Here is a 16,877-nt window from a genome sequence, read left to right as displayed (position 1 = left end):
ACTCGCTGTTCCTCTTCATACTTTTTCTCTTCTTCATGCACATTGGAAGCAGGTTAAGTTGGGCTGGAAATCCCCACTCTGCTTCTACAAGTTCAGACTTGAACAAGCTGACCGTGGAGTCGGGGTGAACCTCTTCCGGGTGACACCTGCGTGAAAGGTAAGTACAGTGTTTGTAGGTGTATGTGCATACATGGGTGTCTTCCAGGGTTTCAGGCTTAAGCACAGGGAGAGCGACCTGATTACGTTGGTGATGTAGAACCACCTGAAACCATCACTTCTCTTGTGGCTGTTGGTGTTGGATATGTCTACAAAGTGTAGTCTGAATTTGTGGAGTGTGTTTGTGTTCCTATTATGGCTCTACAATCTTCTGTATTCAAAGAGTTGACAAAGTGAATTTCCTTTCCCCTTATTTGTACAAAATTGACATTCTTATAAAATACTGTAGATAGACAGAAACTTTATTGATCCCAAATTGGGAAATTCTTGTGTTACAGGAGTAGCAGTGTGTTAAGGCATTAAAATGTTAAAAAAAAATGGGATAAAGTATAGACATTATCAAATAAAAAAAATAAATAGCAACATTTCAAATATAAATACAGTATATCTGCAGTAGAAAGACATACATCACAATAATCCAGGATATAAAATATCCGGATGAATTCAAATTATCAATAAAAAAGACCAAAAAATGATTAGGCAATATTCAGCCATGTTCATTCCTTTAACCCACCAGGAAAAATGTTTCGCTTATTCATTTTTCAATCATTTTTTCTGTGTTTATTATGCATTAAGTTTATATTTTATTTGTTTTTTGTGATGACCTGATCTCACTGCCGTTACAGCAAAACATTTCAATTGTTTTCAGCAGAAAAAAAAAAAACAGTGGCCTTATGTAACTGACCTTTAAAGAGTTTCAATTCGGGAAATGTATGAATACTTAGGGGGTGATGATCAGGACAAATTTTGTGAAAAGATTAAACTTAGTAAAAGCGGAAATTAAAGTTAATGGCAGTTTTTGTGACACAGACACTATTTTCCTCTAAGAACATTATGCAGCTTTTTAAAAGCATACGCAAGAGTTGAAGGGACAAAACAGTTTTAGAAGTGTATACTGGTCACAAAATAAAAGAAGATGTCATGCACCAGCTGTTTCCCTCAGACAGCTGCTTGTCTTTGGAAGGAGACTATAAGATAACATACCAATGTAAGCAATGCTTTCAGCCTGCACCATAACAGTTCTGTTATGAAATGAATTTAAGGTAATACAATATTTCAGGTGACAAGCCAATCAGAAATTAGATGTCTATTTTTAATTTTATTAAGGTCAACTCAATAAGATCTGACCCCAATATAAATAGATCACTACTCTCATTATCAGTAGTAGTAGTATTAGCTTTATTCTCTAAATGATCATAACCAGTATGAGTAAATAAATCAAACAGAGCAGTAACAAATTTTAAAGTCTCATGCTCATTTATTTATACTATTTATATATATTTGATAATTGACGACCAATATCCGGTAATGTAAGGATACAGTGTGTAACCTGTGTGACTGCATGAGAAATCAGCTGAACTACACTGGAAAACGTCTTATCTCTTCCTTCTTTAGAGTGGATCCACCCTTACAGCTACAGTGCAGTGCGTCAGATAAGCCATTTAAACACACCATGGCAGTACACAGAAAATGACTTCTATCATTATGTTGGAAGGTGTTCAACTTACTTGATTGCAGAGCCTGGATTTGAAATCTATTCCAGAGAGGCCTGCATGTTTCAGAATTAGCTTTATTGGCCAAGTATGTGTACACATAGTAATTACATTCTTTAACCTTTTTTGTGGACATCAATCTATAAACATATAGCTAAAACAAGTGTGTGTTGGAAATATATATGTTTTGTGGGGTTTTTTAAAGTTGGTGCCTATAGTCATAAAGCTGACATGAACAAAATCATAATCACAAAAGACTTATTAATTAATTACATTTTGTATTGTAATTCTACACTAATTCATGGATTTCATGTTGGGGTAAAAGACAAACATGGTGCTTTGGAGTAACAGTGTCAATTTCAGGTTGCTGTCATTGTGTCCTTATTGTTTTAACATTAAATGTACACCTGAATATAGGTTTTTTGATAAAAGGTCATAAATTCACATTTGTACTATTTTTATATAATTTAAACAATGTTATTTCGATTCTTGGATCCAGAGCCACAGTGAGCATATTTTTGATCTGAAACAAACTGCGACCAAACACGCACCGCCTTTCGCTATCTTGAAGGAGGCCCTGGGTGTGTCAGCACTTTGTTTCAGGCATAAAACCCCTCACTGGTAGTCGGATACCGACAGTCAATTGTTACACAAAGACAAGATGACCACTCTCACTGCTAAGGACAAGCAAACAGTCAAAGACTTCTGGGCTAAAGTGTCTGGAAAGTCCGAGGACATCGGCGCCGCTGCTGTAGCCAGGTAATGTGACTTAACTGACTGATGCAACCTGCTCCAACATCTATACATGCATTTATATTTGCAGTCACTAACACATGTTTTTTGTTTTTTCCCAGGATGCTGGTGGTGTACCCACAGACCAAGACTTACTTCTCCCACTGGCAGGACCAGAGCCCCAACTCTCCTAATGCCAGGAAGCACGGAGTAACTGTGATGATGGGAGTTGGAGACGCTGTGACCAAAATCGATGACCTGAAAGCAGGTCTCATGGAACTCAGTGAGCTGCATGCCTTTACTCTGCGTGTGGACCCTGCCAATTTCAAGGTGCAGAGCCAGAGTGATTCAAAGATAATATCCTGAAATGCATAGGAAGTGTTCCTCAAACTTCAGGCGTTGAGAGGGTTCCAGACATGGATCATGATCCATCTGTTATAACCATGCACACAATGCTCTTATGTTTGATGGGTGCATATTTGGAACATCTGTCATTTTCTTCTTTTCACAGATTCTCTCCCACAACATCCTTGTGGTCATGGCCACCATGTTCCCCAACGAATTCACCCCTGAGGTTCATGTGTCTCTGGACAAGTTCCTGGCTGCTGTGTCTCTGGCCCTGTCTGAGAAGTACCGATAAACAGCAGGAGGAGAACAAGGAGACTGCAGCATGATATTACAATGCATTGCATCGTGATTAATAAATGCATGAAAAAAGAAAAGCAATTGCTGTTTTTTGTTTGTGTGTTATGAACATGTCGGTTATGTCAGAGTAAATCTCAACTACAGCACAAAGCAGACTTTATAGTCAATCAAAAGAAACTCAAAAGGAAACCACTTTGACCTCATTGTTATTTGTTAGGCAGATACTCCGAACAACCTCTTTTGTTTGCATTGTGAAATATCTTTTGGTCTGGACAAAGCATTCCCAAAGTGTGTTGGGGGTGCGCGAGCTGCCACCAGGGCGTCCGCGAGATGAAAAATGTAATGGTGGTCTGGGGATTTTTTCCATAGACTACAATAAAAAACAGGAACAATAAACATTTCCTTTGTAATCCCTTTTATTTACTATAATTTATTAGTTTTTGATAGTTTCACTGTAGAAAAAACAAAGCTTTGTTGCTTTTTTTTTTTTTTTTGCGTTTTTTTGGGAGGTGCGTCAACACGTTTCGGACGTTGAAGGGGGTGCGCCGCAAAAAAAGTTTGGGAACCGCTGATCTAATCAATAGTTCATCTTAGCATAATGTTAACCTAATGGGGTCGGTGGGATCAGTTCAATCATTTTGAAATTATTTTTAAAAATAAAAAAAAGTAGAAGACCCATAAGGTCAATAGGTCAATATGTTGCATCAATTTCGCAACATCAGTGTTACTTCAAAACACTGGATTCATTCAATATTTAAGGATTATAAGGATTTTGTGGTGGTTGTAATGATTATTTTTATTTGAATAATTAACAGCTATTTTTACTATAATAATAATAGTCACAATAATCATTATTATGATTATGATTTATACAACTATTGTTATAAAGAAACATCCCATGAAGTGAACTACCTGAAAGAAGAACCATAAACATCATCGTTAGTGTTCAATGGCAATAATTGGCTATATTTTGTCGAGCCCCTTGTAACAGTAACAAGAAAAACAAGTACTTTCATTAAAAATGTTTCTTATTTTATTGTTTATGTTTATATTAGTATTTTTCTAAAGACATTCATTTCATCAGCGTTAGTTTTTGGTGTAATTACACAACAACTTCATGGATTTGCTTATTGTTTTTATTTGCTTTTGAGACAAAAACAGTTTTAAACAAATGCTCAGCTTGTGATGGTCTTGTGTCGCAGCTCTAATGGTACTGTCTTCCCAGGGAGGACACCGCTACGGCCAGGAACTTCTGGAAAGCTGCCTGCACCTCACCAGTGAACTCTTTACCCAACTGAGCAGCAACCACGATGGTCAGGCAGTCGGCGAGGAGCTGCAACACAGCAAGCATTAGAAAACATCAGCAACAGGGAAGGTTGGTCATCTCTCTATATGAATAATTCAATTAGTTCCACAACGGTACCTTGAAATTGTCGGGGTCCACGTGCAGTTTCTCGGAGTGCAACACGCTCAGTTCGGTGTAGGTGTTCTTGATGTCGTCCATGTTCTTCACAGCCCGGTCCAGACCGTGGAGGATGGTTGTACCGTGTTTTGAAACCATAGGATTTCCCTTGATCGCAGCGGCGTTGTAGAGGTTTCCAAAGTTGCCGAAATACCTCTGAGTCCAGGGGTAGACGACCAGACACCTGGGGAAATATGTGAACACGTAAATTATACACGGTTGAATTAGAAAATGTTCTTTCATGCATTGTCTCTGAAAGAAAAGATATCTGTAGTGCATTATTTTAAATGCAAAACTAGAAAGACCCACCTGGCAAGGGCTGCAGGGCCCACCACCTCATACTCCATCTTGGAGAAGATGTCCTTGATGGTGTCGCGCTCAAAGTCTGTCCATTCAACCATTTTGCTGCTCTAAGTTTGCGGGTCAGAATGATGCTGAGCATCAGCTGCGACCTTTTAAAGCACTTCTGCTCCCCTCCCACAACAAGCGAGTGAATGGGTGGGTGGCCGGACAAGTCCTTTGTCATGGTTTTTCAACAGTGATAAGAGAATTGGGCGAATCTGCTCCACCTACATTATCTGTGAGACGAAGGAAATAGTTACAGTAATAATAATAATACAGCAACAGTATGTAACTTGAACATATGCTTCATGTCTGGAAGTCCCAGCATCAGTACCCTGTATACTCAGTAATTCTATAAATTCTCATTTTAAATTATGTTTTCAACTTTTTAATGACTTTTTTAATACCCTTCACCAGAAAGGGTAAATATACATGATTCAGTTTAAGGTAACAGCCATAGAAGTGTCTCGTTCCTTTTTATATTTTGGTATAGCCTTTGATTTCAGTGCCTTTCTCAATCTCAAATCAGAAGATGGACTGCAACCAGTCATGAAGTATATATTTTTTTATGGAATCTACTTTATGGATTTTTCTCAAGTAGGCTACGCAAACACAAAGGCAGATGCTTTAAAAGTGTTTTTGTCACTTTTGGGTTTCATGGTTACATTCAAAAAATATCCAGAGTCACCATGAGAAGAATTTTCTTGTTTATCTCATGGGGGCTGCAACCCAAAACGCCTTGTGCAGCATATCTTAGAAGATGATCTGGGTGTTACTATGCTTTGTTGTGAGCTTAAAAACCCCTCACTGCTTGGGCTCATCACGGCATTCAGTAACACACGTTCAACTGGCAAGATGACCACTCTCACTGCTAAAGACAAGCAAACAGTCAAAGACTTCTGGGCTAAAGTGTCTGGAAAGTCCGAGGACATCGGTGCCGCTGCTGTAGCCAGGTAATGTGACTTAACTGACTGATGCAACCTGCTCCAACATCTATACATGCATTTATATTTGCAGTCACTAACAAATGTTTTTTGTTTTTTCCCAGGATGCTGGTGGTGTACCCACAGACCAAGACTTACTTCTCCCACTGGCAGGACCAGAGCCCCAACTCTCCTAATGCCAGGAAGCACGGAGTAACTGTGATGATGGGAGTTGGAGACGCTGTGACCAAAATCGATGACCTGGGAGCAGGTCTCATGGAACTCAGTGAGCTGCATGCCTTCACTCTGCGTGTGGACCCTGCCAATTTCAAGGTGCTGAGCCAGAGTGATTCAGAATAATATCCTGTTTTATACCACAGGCTATAAGACTGCTGAACTCCTGAGCTCTGTGAATGTCTACTCACATCTGTTTATAGTAGACATATCTATATATTACACACATCTGCCATACACATCTCTTTATAGTACACATATCTATATATTATACATATCTGCCATATACATCTGTTTATACGTAATATATGCATCTGTCTATACCTCCTCATTCAACAGTGTAAAGTATTTACATTACCGTACAGTGTATTTAAATACTTTCAATGTATTCCACATATGTATATATTTCACATCCTTAAATCTTATTGTTGTTGTAAATATTCTTCTCTCTTTTTGCACCATTTTTAATTTATCTTATTTGCACCATGTATGTTGAGTTGTTGGAGGAGCATGGGATATAAGATTTTCATTGCCAACATATACGTTGTATATGCTGTGCATATGACCAACAAAACCTTGAAACCTTGAAATGCATAGGAAGTGTTTCTCAAACTTGGGGCGTTGAGAAGATTCCAGACATGCAACATATCCATCTGTTATAACCATGCACAAAATGCTCTTAAGTTTCATGGGTGCATACTGTAGTGTAACATCTGTGTATTTTCTTATTTTCACAGATTCTCTCCCACAACATCCTTGTAGTCATGGCCACCATGTTCCCCAACGAATTCACTCCTGAGGTTCATGTGTCTCTGGACAAGTTCCTGGCTGCTGTGGCTCTGGCCCTGGCTGAGAAGTACCGATAAATAGCAGGAGGACAAGAAGGAGACATCAGTATGAGCTCTTTCTGCAGATAAAGAATAAACTTTAAAAACAAATTTGCTTTGGGGATTTTTTTGGGATGATGTTCACATGTTGATGCAAATCAAAAGTCAGCATTCGTTGAATTATTTTTATAAATAATCATGGTATTAAACTAGCAGAATGAAAGTGGACCGCAGTCTTGTTTCATCAATCAGACCAAAATCTTACGCAACAAACCTCAAAAGTCAACAGTGTAAGTAAATGAGGTCAAATAATGTCATCATCATAGGATGAAAAGTGTGTAGTGTGTATATTATTATTTTATTTATATAGATTGTTTCCGAAAAGATTTAGTATAAGTATGCAGTATATGTGTGTATATATATATATATATAATATAGTGTGTGTTAGGGTATAAATATATGCACATACAAATATACGCACACACGTGTGTGTGTGTGTGTGTGTGTGTGTGTGTGTGTGTGTGTGTGTGTGTGTGTGTGTGTGTGTGTGTGTGTGTGTGTGTGTGTGTGTGTGTGTGTGTGTGTGTGTGTGTGTGTGTGTGTGTGTGTGTGTGTGTGTGTGTGTGTGTGTGTGTGTGTGTGTGTGTTGTTAATAATATTATAATATTTTTAAAAACAACTTCATTAAACGTTCTATTTTATGTTGCCTGTTACAAAATGATGTATAAATAATGTAATGTTAAATCTTATTTCAAAATTGACCAAATTATTATTAGTTAGACGTTGAACAAAAAAAAAACCAGCATAGTACATGCAGCAATAAACGTATGTTAAGCTGTATGTCTTTGTGTATTATAATCGTTTATATTGGACATCATCTTAGAATGGAGCCTGTTAGATTTGCTTATTGTTTTTATTTGCTTTTGAGACAAAAACAGTTTTAAACAAATGCTCAGCTTGTGATGGTCTTGTGTTGCAGCTCTAATGGTACTGTCTTCCCAGGGAGGACACCACCACGGCCAGGAACTTCTGGAAAGCTGCCTGCACCTCACCAGTGAACTCTTTACCCAACTGAGCAGCAACCACGATGGTCAGGCAGTCGGACAGGAGCTGCAACACAGCAAGCATCAGAAAACATCAGCAACAGGGAAGGTTGGTCATCTCTCTATATGAATAATTCAATTAGTTCCACAACGGTACCTTGAAATTGTCGGGGTCCACGTGCAGTTTCTCGGAGTGCAACACGCTCAGTTCGGCGTAGGTGTTCTTGATGTCGTCCATGTTCTTCACAGCCCGGTCCAGACCGTGGAGGATGGTTGTTCCGTGTTTTGAAACCATAGGATTTCCCATGATCGCAGCGGCGTTGTAGAGGTTTCCAAAGTTGCCGAAATACCTCTGAGTCCAGGGGTAGACGACCAGACACCTGGGGAAATATGTGAACACATTAATATTACATGCTTGAATTAGAGGATAGTTTCTGTGGGCCTTGGAAATAAGCATTCTGGATTGGTTTTAATGGATGCTGTCTGAAAGAAAAGATATCTCTAGTGCATTCTTTTAAATGCAAAACTACAAGACCCACCTGGCAAGGGCTGCAGGGCCCACCACCTCATACTCCATCTTGGAGAAGATGTCCTTGATGGTGTCGCGCTCGAAGTCTGTCCATTCAACCATTTTGCTGCTCTAAAGTTGTAGGTCAGCAGATGCTGACTTCTCCGGGCATCAGAGCCAACTTTTAAAGCGTTTCTGCTCCCCTCCCACAACAACTGAGTGGATAGGGGATGGGCTGCACGTCATAGATTTCCAGCAATGATAGGAGAAAATGCAACGCCTAGAATGATCTAGAAAAACATAGAAACAGGTTTATCTGTCTTTGTCCAATACAAAGTCATATCCATTCATATTTTTGAAGTAAAATGTTGAAGTTTGAAACGAGAATGAATATGCAAAAAAGAAAATGTATATATATATATAGAGAGAGAGAGAGAGAGAGAGAGAGACTATCCTTATCTATCATCAAGGCAAGGATGGAGTAAACTTTTGTTGGTTAAATGTTTTGCTTGATATCTTGGGCAGGAAGAGGCATGATTTAATTCTTAGAAAATCCTCCTTTTTGTTGGACAATCATATTTTGTTAAATAACACAAAGATTGACATAATTTCAGCACCAAGCGCTGTCCATCGCGTAACCCATGTTATTAACACGTTTTGAGTTGATGTGGGATTTAGATGTATTGTTTATGGTTAATAGTCTTATTGAAGAGAGTTGGATCTCACCTTATACATAAAAAATATAGGTTCTAACACATGTGTGCAATAGACATAGCGCTGTACGTCTCTATTGTAGGTTATTATAGCAAGTATGACCTATGACCTGTGCACCGTTTGGTCAGTGCACATTTTCCTTTACCAAAACTGACCACAAGAAGCTGTTTGTTCTTTGTCCTGTAAAATGTTTCCTTTAGATCCAACTGCTCCTGTCTGTAGCAGAAAATTTGTACAACAACATGTTGGTGTTAAACGGACCGATCGCTCTGAAGGAGTCTAGAAAAGACATATGCTGCAGAAAATACTTGTTATATTTCAAAGAAATAGAGCTAAGACATTTAAATTTAAAAAAGATGAAAAACGATGTCCTCTTTCTCTTTTGAAACTTGCTGAGGCTACTCACTTAGAACAGAGCTCCATCTTGTGGCAAGAAAACTAAAAACACAAGGCATTAAAATCGAAATCAGGTCTACCCCCACATAGTATAAATAACACTTAACATTGTGCTTTAGATATTTGCCCATGCTGCAATCAGTGTTATATAAAGGAAATACTTTTCAGTTCTACTTTTACTAGATATGGAGATCAGGTGAAAACAGATGGGAAACAGACAGACAGTCAACTGTTGTTTGCATGAGACAAACCCATTTTCACCAGCCTTTTACTTTTACTTCATCAGTTGGTTGTTATTTGTCCCTATATTGTGAATTTATTCACCTTTTATAATCTACTTGCTTTCTTCCTTTTGAATGTACTTCCCTTATGATGCATTCAAACAAAATGAGATAGGAAGAAGAGCAGACTGAAGGAAGACAATTATTTTAAGACTAAAACTTAAATCTATTTGGCAAGATTTAAAATAAAACTTAAAATGAAAAAAATACTTTATATAATCTTACATCACATCATGAAAATATGTATCACAATCCTCAAAACGACAAAACCCAATAAAACACAGATAGCTGTTTTCATTTACATGTAAGGTTTATGATGAAATTAAGGTTTCATTGTCATTCAGGTGAGTGAAGCAGCAGGAAAAGCACTCACACGCAGATAGTTGAGGCACATAGGGACAGTTCTGGCGATTTGACCAGTTGAAAATATAATGATGCTTTAGACAGAGGTAAAAGTCTAGTGTTGTTACTCATTTTGTGTAATGAAACTCTTTTGAAGTAACTATACCAAAAACTAGCATGGATTATGTTATAAAACATGTTGTACAGGGTTTGCAAAGGGACAGTTAAAAGGAAACATCTACAAAATATCCAAGAAGATTTCTTGAGATGATGATGATGATGATGATGATGATGATGATGATGATGATGATGATGATGATGATGATGATGATTTTATTTGTGTTTGATTGACCCCCTCACCTGTGTGTGTCCAGAGCCTTCATTTTGCCAAATACTAAGCAATCAAATATACCAATTGCACAAAGTGGTAGAGTACAAAGTTACTTTCAACTGTTCAGTCATGTAGTTACCTAGGAGCAGATTTCTGCATTTATTATAAAACTCATGTAATGCAAGACCACGATTTAACTTGCCATGCAGATATATAATCCGTACAACGGTGACGAAAGTTAAATGAACGTTTCCAAGTGCACTAGGTGGCGCTCCAACACAATTATGGCAAAGCACGCTCTATTTTGTGTTCCCGGAGCTCATGTGTAACTCCAAAGGAAATATATAAACAAATGAACAACCAATTAGCACCAAATATAAATAATATTTGCAAAACAAATAAAACAAAAACAAAAAAATGTTTGAAAGCATTTCACCCGTAGGAAATTGTTTTGTATGTTCAGTATTTAATTATTTTTGACAATTTAAATTATTATTCTTGAATCTAGAAAATAGTTTTTAATCTTTTAAAATACCCAATCAAAAATACATTACATACAATACAACAGTTGGGCAGATGTGTCAAACAACCCCACATGAGGCAACACTTATTATAAAATGTGCAACCGACAGATCACATTTTCACTTTCTAGATCCAAGAAACTGAAATCCTTCCCACAGAGTTAGTGACTCAATAAGTAACACATGGATGGTCCAAAAAGAAAACATTTAGATGTTTAATTTGGTTTTTGTGACCTGTACATGAACCACAATAGTTGTATGCCAACTATCATCATGATTTAGCCTATATGTCAGATTTCTTTATGTGTTATGTTTCCATTTATAGACTATGATACTAATTAAGACATAACGGAAACGATATCTAGCCCTCGTACAGCTGGACATTTTTGGCTTATGTTCCTGACTCAATGATTTCACTTTTCAAGCAGTCTGCCAATAGCCCAATCACTGCGTTAGAGTTGTTTGAGTTACTGCCAGGAACATTAACGTCACACAGTTAATGTTGTTAAGTTGTAATTTACCTGGCAAAGGTGAGAGATCCAATAGACCATTGCAGTGACACAACATCTGCCCATTTCTAATTGGTGTTTCCTGTCAGTGTTTGACAGCGTGTCTCCAGAGGTATTGTTTCACGCACTTTTCCTTACAGCTCCGCCACCAGTCTAGTGAGCCGGATCAGTAGCGTTTAAGGGTTACAAATGACAGCCGAATTCAGCAACCAAAACTTTTTACGATTAACAAGCCACATATATTCCCAGAGCAATTTATGTGATGTGTGTCAAGGCAGGATAACACGTTGGAGACATTTGTATGAGCGCAAACTTAATCAGGTGAGTGGTTCTCAGCTGTCCTTAAAATAACCTTAGGGGAAATTACTCTGCTGGATAATTGAGAAGTGGCATTTAATGATAAACCTCCAACACACCGACACGAGTTTTTGGTGATGCTGTCTGTATCAGCTGGCCTCATGTTTCCCCCTGACCGGATCCGCCCTTTAAAAGTCAAAGTAGCACTATAGATAAGCATGTCTGGGAATCTTCACCTCAAATGACCAAAATGACCTAAACTTTGCATGTGAAAAATGTGGCGCATGCCCGGAAGATACTTCCATTTAATACATAAGTTTGTGTGGCACAACAGAACTAACAATTATTACACAGAGCTGTAAGCTTGAAAGAATCCATAGATGCAATTACATTGTGTAACCATTTCACAGGCAGCCGTGAAACTGGGTTGTCATATTGGCATCATAACCAAATCCTAAAAATAAACTAGACAATATTAAAATACACTTAACTTAAATACATTCATGATGTTTGATGAAATTGTAGTTCATTTTCTTTGTTTTCATTGTTTCTTGTGTTTGAAATGTCAGTTTTCATGATAATAATATATATTTTTAAACAATAATCATAATAATAATAATAATAATAATAACTACAATAATACTTGAAGAGTAAGATTACAAGATAATAATATCTTGTAATCAATCAATGTAAAGGCTTCATGGTCATAGGATATTTCGTTTTAAATATATTCAAAAAGAATGCAACCTAATTTGAATTAACTTCGAGTATCATAAAAGAAAATGACTTATGATTGACTTGTTGTTTTGTCGCTTATGTTAAGTGTACAGAGCCATGCCATACGTTTATCTCGTGCTAGCTGCAACACGTCATTGGAACCTGTCCAAATGTTGTGTGCCTATCTTGGAGGTGGTGCGGTCTCGCCCATGCCCTGTTTCATGTATAAAAAACCCAACGTTTGGGCTGATTAACATACAGCCAAACGCTTTTCAGGCAAGATGAGTCTCAGTGCTAAGGACAAGGACACAGTCACGGCCTTCTGGTCTCAGGTCTCTGGCAAGGCCGAGGACATTGGCAACGATGCTCTGTCCAGGTAAATATGATCCCACCTAAAATACATGTTTATTTGTGTCCTATTACTATCGCTTATTCACTCACTCAAATGTACTTCCCAGGATGCTGGTGGTGTACCCGCAGACCAAGACCTACTTCTCCCACTGGAAGACGCTAACTCCCGGATCTGAGCCGGTGAGGAAGCACGGAATGACTGTGATGACAGGAGTTGGAGTCGCTGTGTCCAAAATCGACGACCTGACCGCAGGTCTTCTCAACCTTAGTGAGCTGCATGCCTTCACTCTGCGTGTGGACCCGGCCAACTTCAAGGTACGTAATTGATGATGATAAAAACATGATAGTCGACAGAGCAGAGCAGGGGAAGAGGAAGCTGCATGTCAATCTGTGATGCACTGCAGTAGGCTAGATGTTATTTCCTTGTTCTTTAGCCTATCTCTCAATATTTGATATTTCTTCTCAGACACTCGGGTGTTATGCAAAAAACAAATAAATATTTGTATTCTCTTTTCACAGATTCTCTCCCACAACATCCTTGTGGTCATGGCCATCATGTTCCCCAAAGAATTCACCCCTGAGGTCCATGTGTCCATGGACAAGTTCCTGGCTGCTGTGGCTCGTGCCCTGTCTGAGAAGTACCGATAAACAGCCAACAGGAGCATATGACGGACAGCAGCATGGGCTTTGATACTCTGTCAATATGAATAAAAATACCAAATGCAATGAAATTGTTTGTGTGTTGGAATGAATTTTTGTTATGAAAAAGGGTGGCAGATCAGTTCAAGAGAATGTAAAACATTCATTTGAAAAAATATAAATTGGAATCAATGTCAGCGATATCACAACATAAACCCATGTATAATATTATAATAAAAAATAGGAGCAGGTTTAGCGCACAAACCCTTATAGCAGCTTATGAGGCTGTGTTAAAACCATGTTAGAGATAAAATGTTGTTTTATGTATCTCTATTAAACTAGTAAAACAAATATTTACACATTAAGAGTTAAATGTTACGATTATTCAGCGGTAGCTACTACAGACCCTTTAGCAAAAATTGAAAAATCACTTCACAATCACAAAAAAACATGAAAAGAAAAAAGGGTTCTTCAAGTTTTTATTATCAACATTACGCAGTCAATTATTATGCAGAATGGAAAATCTATACATGATATTAGATTATTTCTTGTTTTTTAAAATCATTTTAATATAAAGGCATTATTCATATTTATTGTATAGTAATGTGAATATTAATATTGACCCATCATCATTTAACCATAATTCTGTATCATTTGTGTTATTTTATCTCTTCCTTTATACCTGTGTACATGAAGGCCTACAGTACTTGTGTGTTTTGTGCTTTAAGGCTCTCTTCTACGCCACTTCGTTTCAGTAAGAAATAATAAAAAAAATGTAATGTTACGTTAATTATAGTAATCTCATAATGATATTGTCAAATACACTATATCTATATTATAACAATTTAAACATTTCATCAGTGCGTAAAGCTGACGATACCAATGTACTTTAAATTCAGAAATCCAATTGCAGTAGCCTACTAACATTTCATTATTGAAGCTTTAAGGGTATTTTAAAAACCTATTCCACCACTTAACATGCATTGTGAAAAATGTTTTCACAGTGAAAATTGACATCTTCCTGGTTTGACCATTATTAACACAAACAGGGAGAAGACGTACACGTTGTTTATGCTTGTTTTATTTATTTATGCCTTTAAGACATTACGAAAAGAACAGAGTTTTTTTTGCTCAGCATGTGATGTCTCTAATGGTACTGTCTTCCCAGGGAGGACACCACCACGACCAGGAACTTCTGGAAAGCTGCCTGCACCTCAGCAGTAAAGGCGCTGCCAAACCGACCAGCAACCACGATGGTCAGGCAGTCGGCGAGGAGCTGCAACACAGCAAGCATCAGAAAACATCAGCAACATGAAAGGTTGGTCATCTCTCTATATGAATAATTCAATTTGTTCAAAAGCGGTACCCTGAAATTGTCGGGGTCCACGTGCAGTTTCTCGGAGTGCAGCACGCTCAGTTCGGCGTAGGTGTTTCTGATGTCGTCCATGTTCTTCACAGCCCGGTCCAGACCGTGGAGGATGGTTGTTCCGTGTTTGGAAACATTGGCATTAGCAGAAATCGCTTCGGAATTGTAGAGATTTCCAAATTTGCCGAAATACCTCTGAGTCCAGGGGTACACGACCAGACACCTGGGTTAACAAGAAAACATAAATACAGACATAAACAGATATATTTTGTGCATTTATTTTAAGTGAAATAGCCTTTTTTTTAAAAAGTGTCTCACCTGGTAAGGGTTGCAGGGCCCACCACATCATATTCCATCTTGGAGAAGATGTCCTTGATGGTGGCGCGCTCGAAGTCTGTCCATTCGACCATTTTGTCAGCTTTAGATTCGATTCACAAGTTGTGTGCTGGTCTGTAGCAGATGCAACTTTTAAAAGAACCGTTTCACTCCTCCCAAAATGTGCGATTTGAATCCAATTCAATCATTGGATGGAATTACAGAGTGGGTTGGCCGAGTATTACGGTTTTGCCAAATTGATAAGGAAAGGACAAATCTGCGATACTTAGATTGTGTCCGAAAACTAGGATATTAAAATGTTGGCAGTTGTTTCTCTGCTTATATCAATATGGGCCTGCAATGATCCCACACACAAAAAACAACATAAATTGCTTGAGTGCTGTCAAAAGAACACGATAGCCTATTCAAAACGAAGAACTGCTTATAGGTGTAGTTATGTTTCTTTTTTATTATTATTTCTTATGAGAACAACCAATTTTACATGACAGTCGTTTCATTGTTATAAATTAATTATCCTGCAAGAAAAAAATCCAGAAAAAGTCAATTACTACTTGTGTGTTTTCTATGATCCATACCACCGAGGAAGTAAAACATCTGGGGTGCTCCTATAGACGCACAAAAGCAGCATAACTCCATTTCATGCAACGTTCTGGTCATGTATAAAACCAATTTGCATTATCCCCACTGATGCATGATTTTTTCGCGATCAATTCATATATACAGTGGGGCAAAAAAGTATTTAGTCAGCCACCAATTGTGCAAGTTCTCCCATTTAAAAAGATGAGAGATGCCTGTAATTTTCATCATAGGGACACTTCAACTATGAGAGACAGAATGGGGGAAACAATCCAGGAAATCACATTGTAGGATTTTTAATGAATTAATTGGTAAATTCCTCGGTAAAGTAAGTATTTGGTCACCTACAAACAAGCAAGATTTCTGGCTCTCACAGACCTGTAACTTCTTCTTTAAGAGGCGCCTCTGTCCTCCACTCGTTACCTGTATTAATGGCACCTTTTTGAACTCGTTATCAGTATAAAAGACACCTGTCCACAACCTCAAACAGTCATACTCCAAACTCCACTATGGCCAAGACCAAAGAGCTGTCAAAGGAGACTAGAGACTAAATTGTAGACCTGCACCAGGCTGGGAAAACTGAATCTGCAATAGGTAAGCAGCTTGGTGTGAAGAAATCAACTGTGGGAGCAATTATTAGAAAATGGAAGACATACAAGACCACTGCTAATCTCCCTCGATCTGGGGCTCCACGCAAGATCTCACCCCGTGAGGTCAAAATGATCACAAGAACGGTGAGCAAAAATCCCAGAACCACACGGGGGGACCTAGTGAATGACCTGCCGAGAGCTGGGACCAAAGTAACAGAGGCTACCATCAGTAACACACTACGCCGCCAGGGACTTAAATCCTGCAGTTCCAGACGTGTCACCCTGCTTAAGCCAGTACATGTCCAGGCCCGTCTGAAGTTTGCTAGAGGGCATTTGGATGATCCAGAAGAGGATTGGGAGAATGTCATATGGTCAGATGAAACCAAAATAGAACTTTTTGGTAAAAACTCAACTCGTCGTGTTTGGAGGAGAAAGAATGCAGAGTTGCATCCAAAGAACACCATACCTACTGTGAAGCATGGGGGT

The 16,877-nt window shown here is 38.3% G+C and overlaps 6 protein-coding genes across 7 annotated transcripts; 3 read left to right on the top strand and 3 right to left on the bottom strand.

The window, feature by feature from the left end:
- The first annotated feature begins 90 nt into the window (after positions 1-90).
- Positions 91-3,280, top strand: LOC134878180 (hemoglobin subunit alpha-2-like). 2 transcript variants are annotated; one of them, XM_063904052.1, is made up of 4 exons: positions 91-157; positions 2,209-2,468; positions 2,564-2,771; positions 2,953-3,280. In XM_063904052.1, exons 2-4 carry the CDS (start codon positions 2,371-2,373, stop codon positions 3,079-3,081), a joined length of 435 nt encoding a protein of 144 aa, XP_063760122.1. In that variant the 5' UTR covers positions 91-157; positions 2,209-2,370; the 3' UTR covers positions 3,082-3,280. The 2 variants fall into 2 exon arrangements, with proteins under 2 accessions (XP_063760122.1, XP_063760123.1); XM_063904053.1 differs by lacking the exon at positions 91-157 and having other exon boundaries at positions 2,163-2,468.
- Positions 3,281-4,233: 953 nt separating this feature from the next.
- On the bottom strand, positions 4,234-5,106 carry LOC134878399 (hemoglobin subunit beta-like). The gene is made up of 3 exons (XM_063904423.1): positions 4,858-5,106; positions 4,510-4,732; positions 4,234-4,419 (listed from the first exon to the last, which is right to left on the bottom strand). Exons 1-3 carry the CDS (start codon positions 4,947-4,949, stop codon positions 4,291-4,293), a joined length of 444 nt encoding a protein of 147 aa, XP_063760493.1. The 5' UTR covers positions 4,950-5,106; the 3' UTR covers positions 4,234-4,290.
- A 587-nt stretch (positions 5,107-5,693) lies between these two features.
- On the top strand, positions 5,694-7,015 carry LOC134878398 (hemoglobin subunit alpha-2-like). Its single transcript, XM_063904422.1, has 3 exons — positions 5,694-5,843; positions 5,939-6,146; positions 6,785-7,015. The coding sequence occupies exons 1-3, from the start codon at positions 5,746-5,748 to the stop codon at positions 6,911-6,913; spliced, it is 435 nt and encodes a 144-aa protein (XP_063760492.1). The 5' UTR covers positions 5,694-5,745; the 3' UTR covers positions 6,914-7,015.
- A 753-nt stretch (positions 7,016-7,768) lies between these two features.
- Positions 7,769-8,664, bottom strand: LOC134878702 (hemoglobin subunit beta-2). Its single transcript, XM_063904895.1, has 3 exons — positions 8,457-8,664; positions 8,075-8,297; positions 7,769-7,984 (listed from the first exon to the last, which is right to left on the bottom strand). The coding sequence occupies exons 1-3, from the start codon at positions 8,546-8,548 to the stop codon at positions 7,856-7,858; spliced, it is 444 nt and encodes a 147-aa protein (XP_063760965.1). The 5' UTR covers positions 8,549-8,664; the 3' UTR covers positions 7,769-7,855.
- A 4,035-nt stretch (positions 8,665-12,699) lies between these two features.
- On the top strand, positions 12,700-13,615 carry LOC134878169 (hemoglobin subunit alpha-2). The gene is made up of 3 exons (XM_063904032.1): positions 12,700-12,909; positions 12,992-13,199; positions 13,404-13,615. Exons 1-3 carry the CDS (start codon positions 12,815-12,817, stop codon positions 13,530-13,532), a joined length of 432 nt encoding a protein of 143 aa, XP_063760102.1. The 5' UTR covers positions 12,700-12,814; the 3' UTR covers positions 13,533-13,615.
- Positions 13,616-14,588: 973 nt separating this feature from the next.
- On the bottom strand, positions 14,589-15,345 carry LOC134878168 (hemoglobin subunit beta-C). Its single transcript, XM_063904031.1, has 3 exons — positions 15,208-15,345; positions 14,890-15,112; positions 14,589-14,799 (listed from the first exon to the last, which is right to left on the bottom strand). Exons 1-3 carry the CDS (start codon positions 15,297-15,299, stop codon positions 14,671-14,673), a joined length of 444 nt encoding a protein of 147 aa, XP_063760101.1. The 5' UTR covers positions 15,300-15,345; the 3' UTR covers positions 14,589-14,670.
- Positions 15,346-16,877: the final 1,532 nt, after the last annotated feature.

Source organism: Eleginops maclovinus, chromosome 16 (genome assembly GCF_036324505.1).
Source record: "Eleginops maclovinus isolate JMC-PN-2008 ecotype Puerto Natales chromosome 16, JC_Emac_rtc_rv5, whole genome shotgun sequence".
Classification (NCBI taxonomy): domain Eukaryota; kingdom Metazoa; phylum Chordata; class Actinopteri; order Perciformes; family Eleginopidae; genus Eleginops; species Eleginops maclovinus.
The sequence above is the reverse complement of the archived record's forward strand: the minus strand, read 5'-3'. Positions and strand labels throughout refer to the sequence as shown.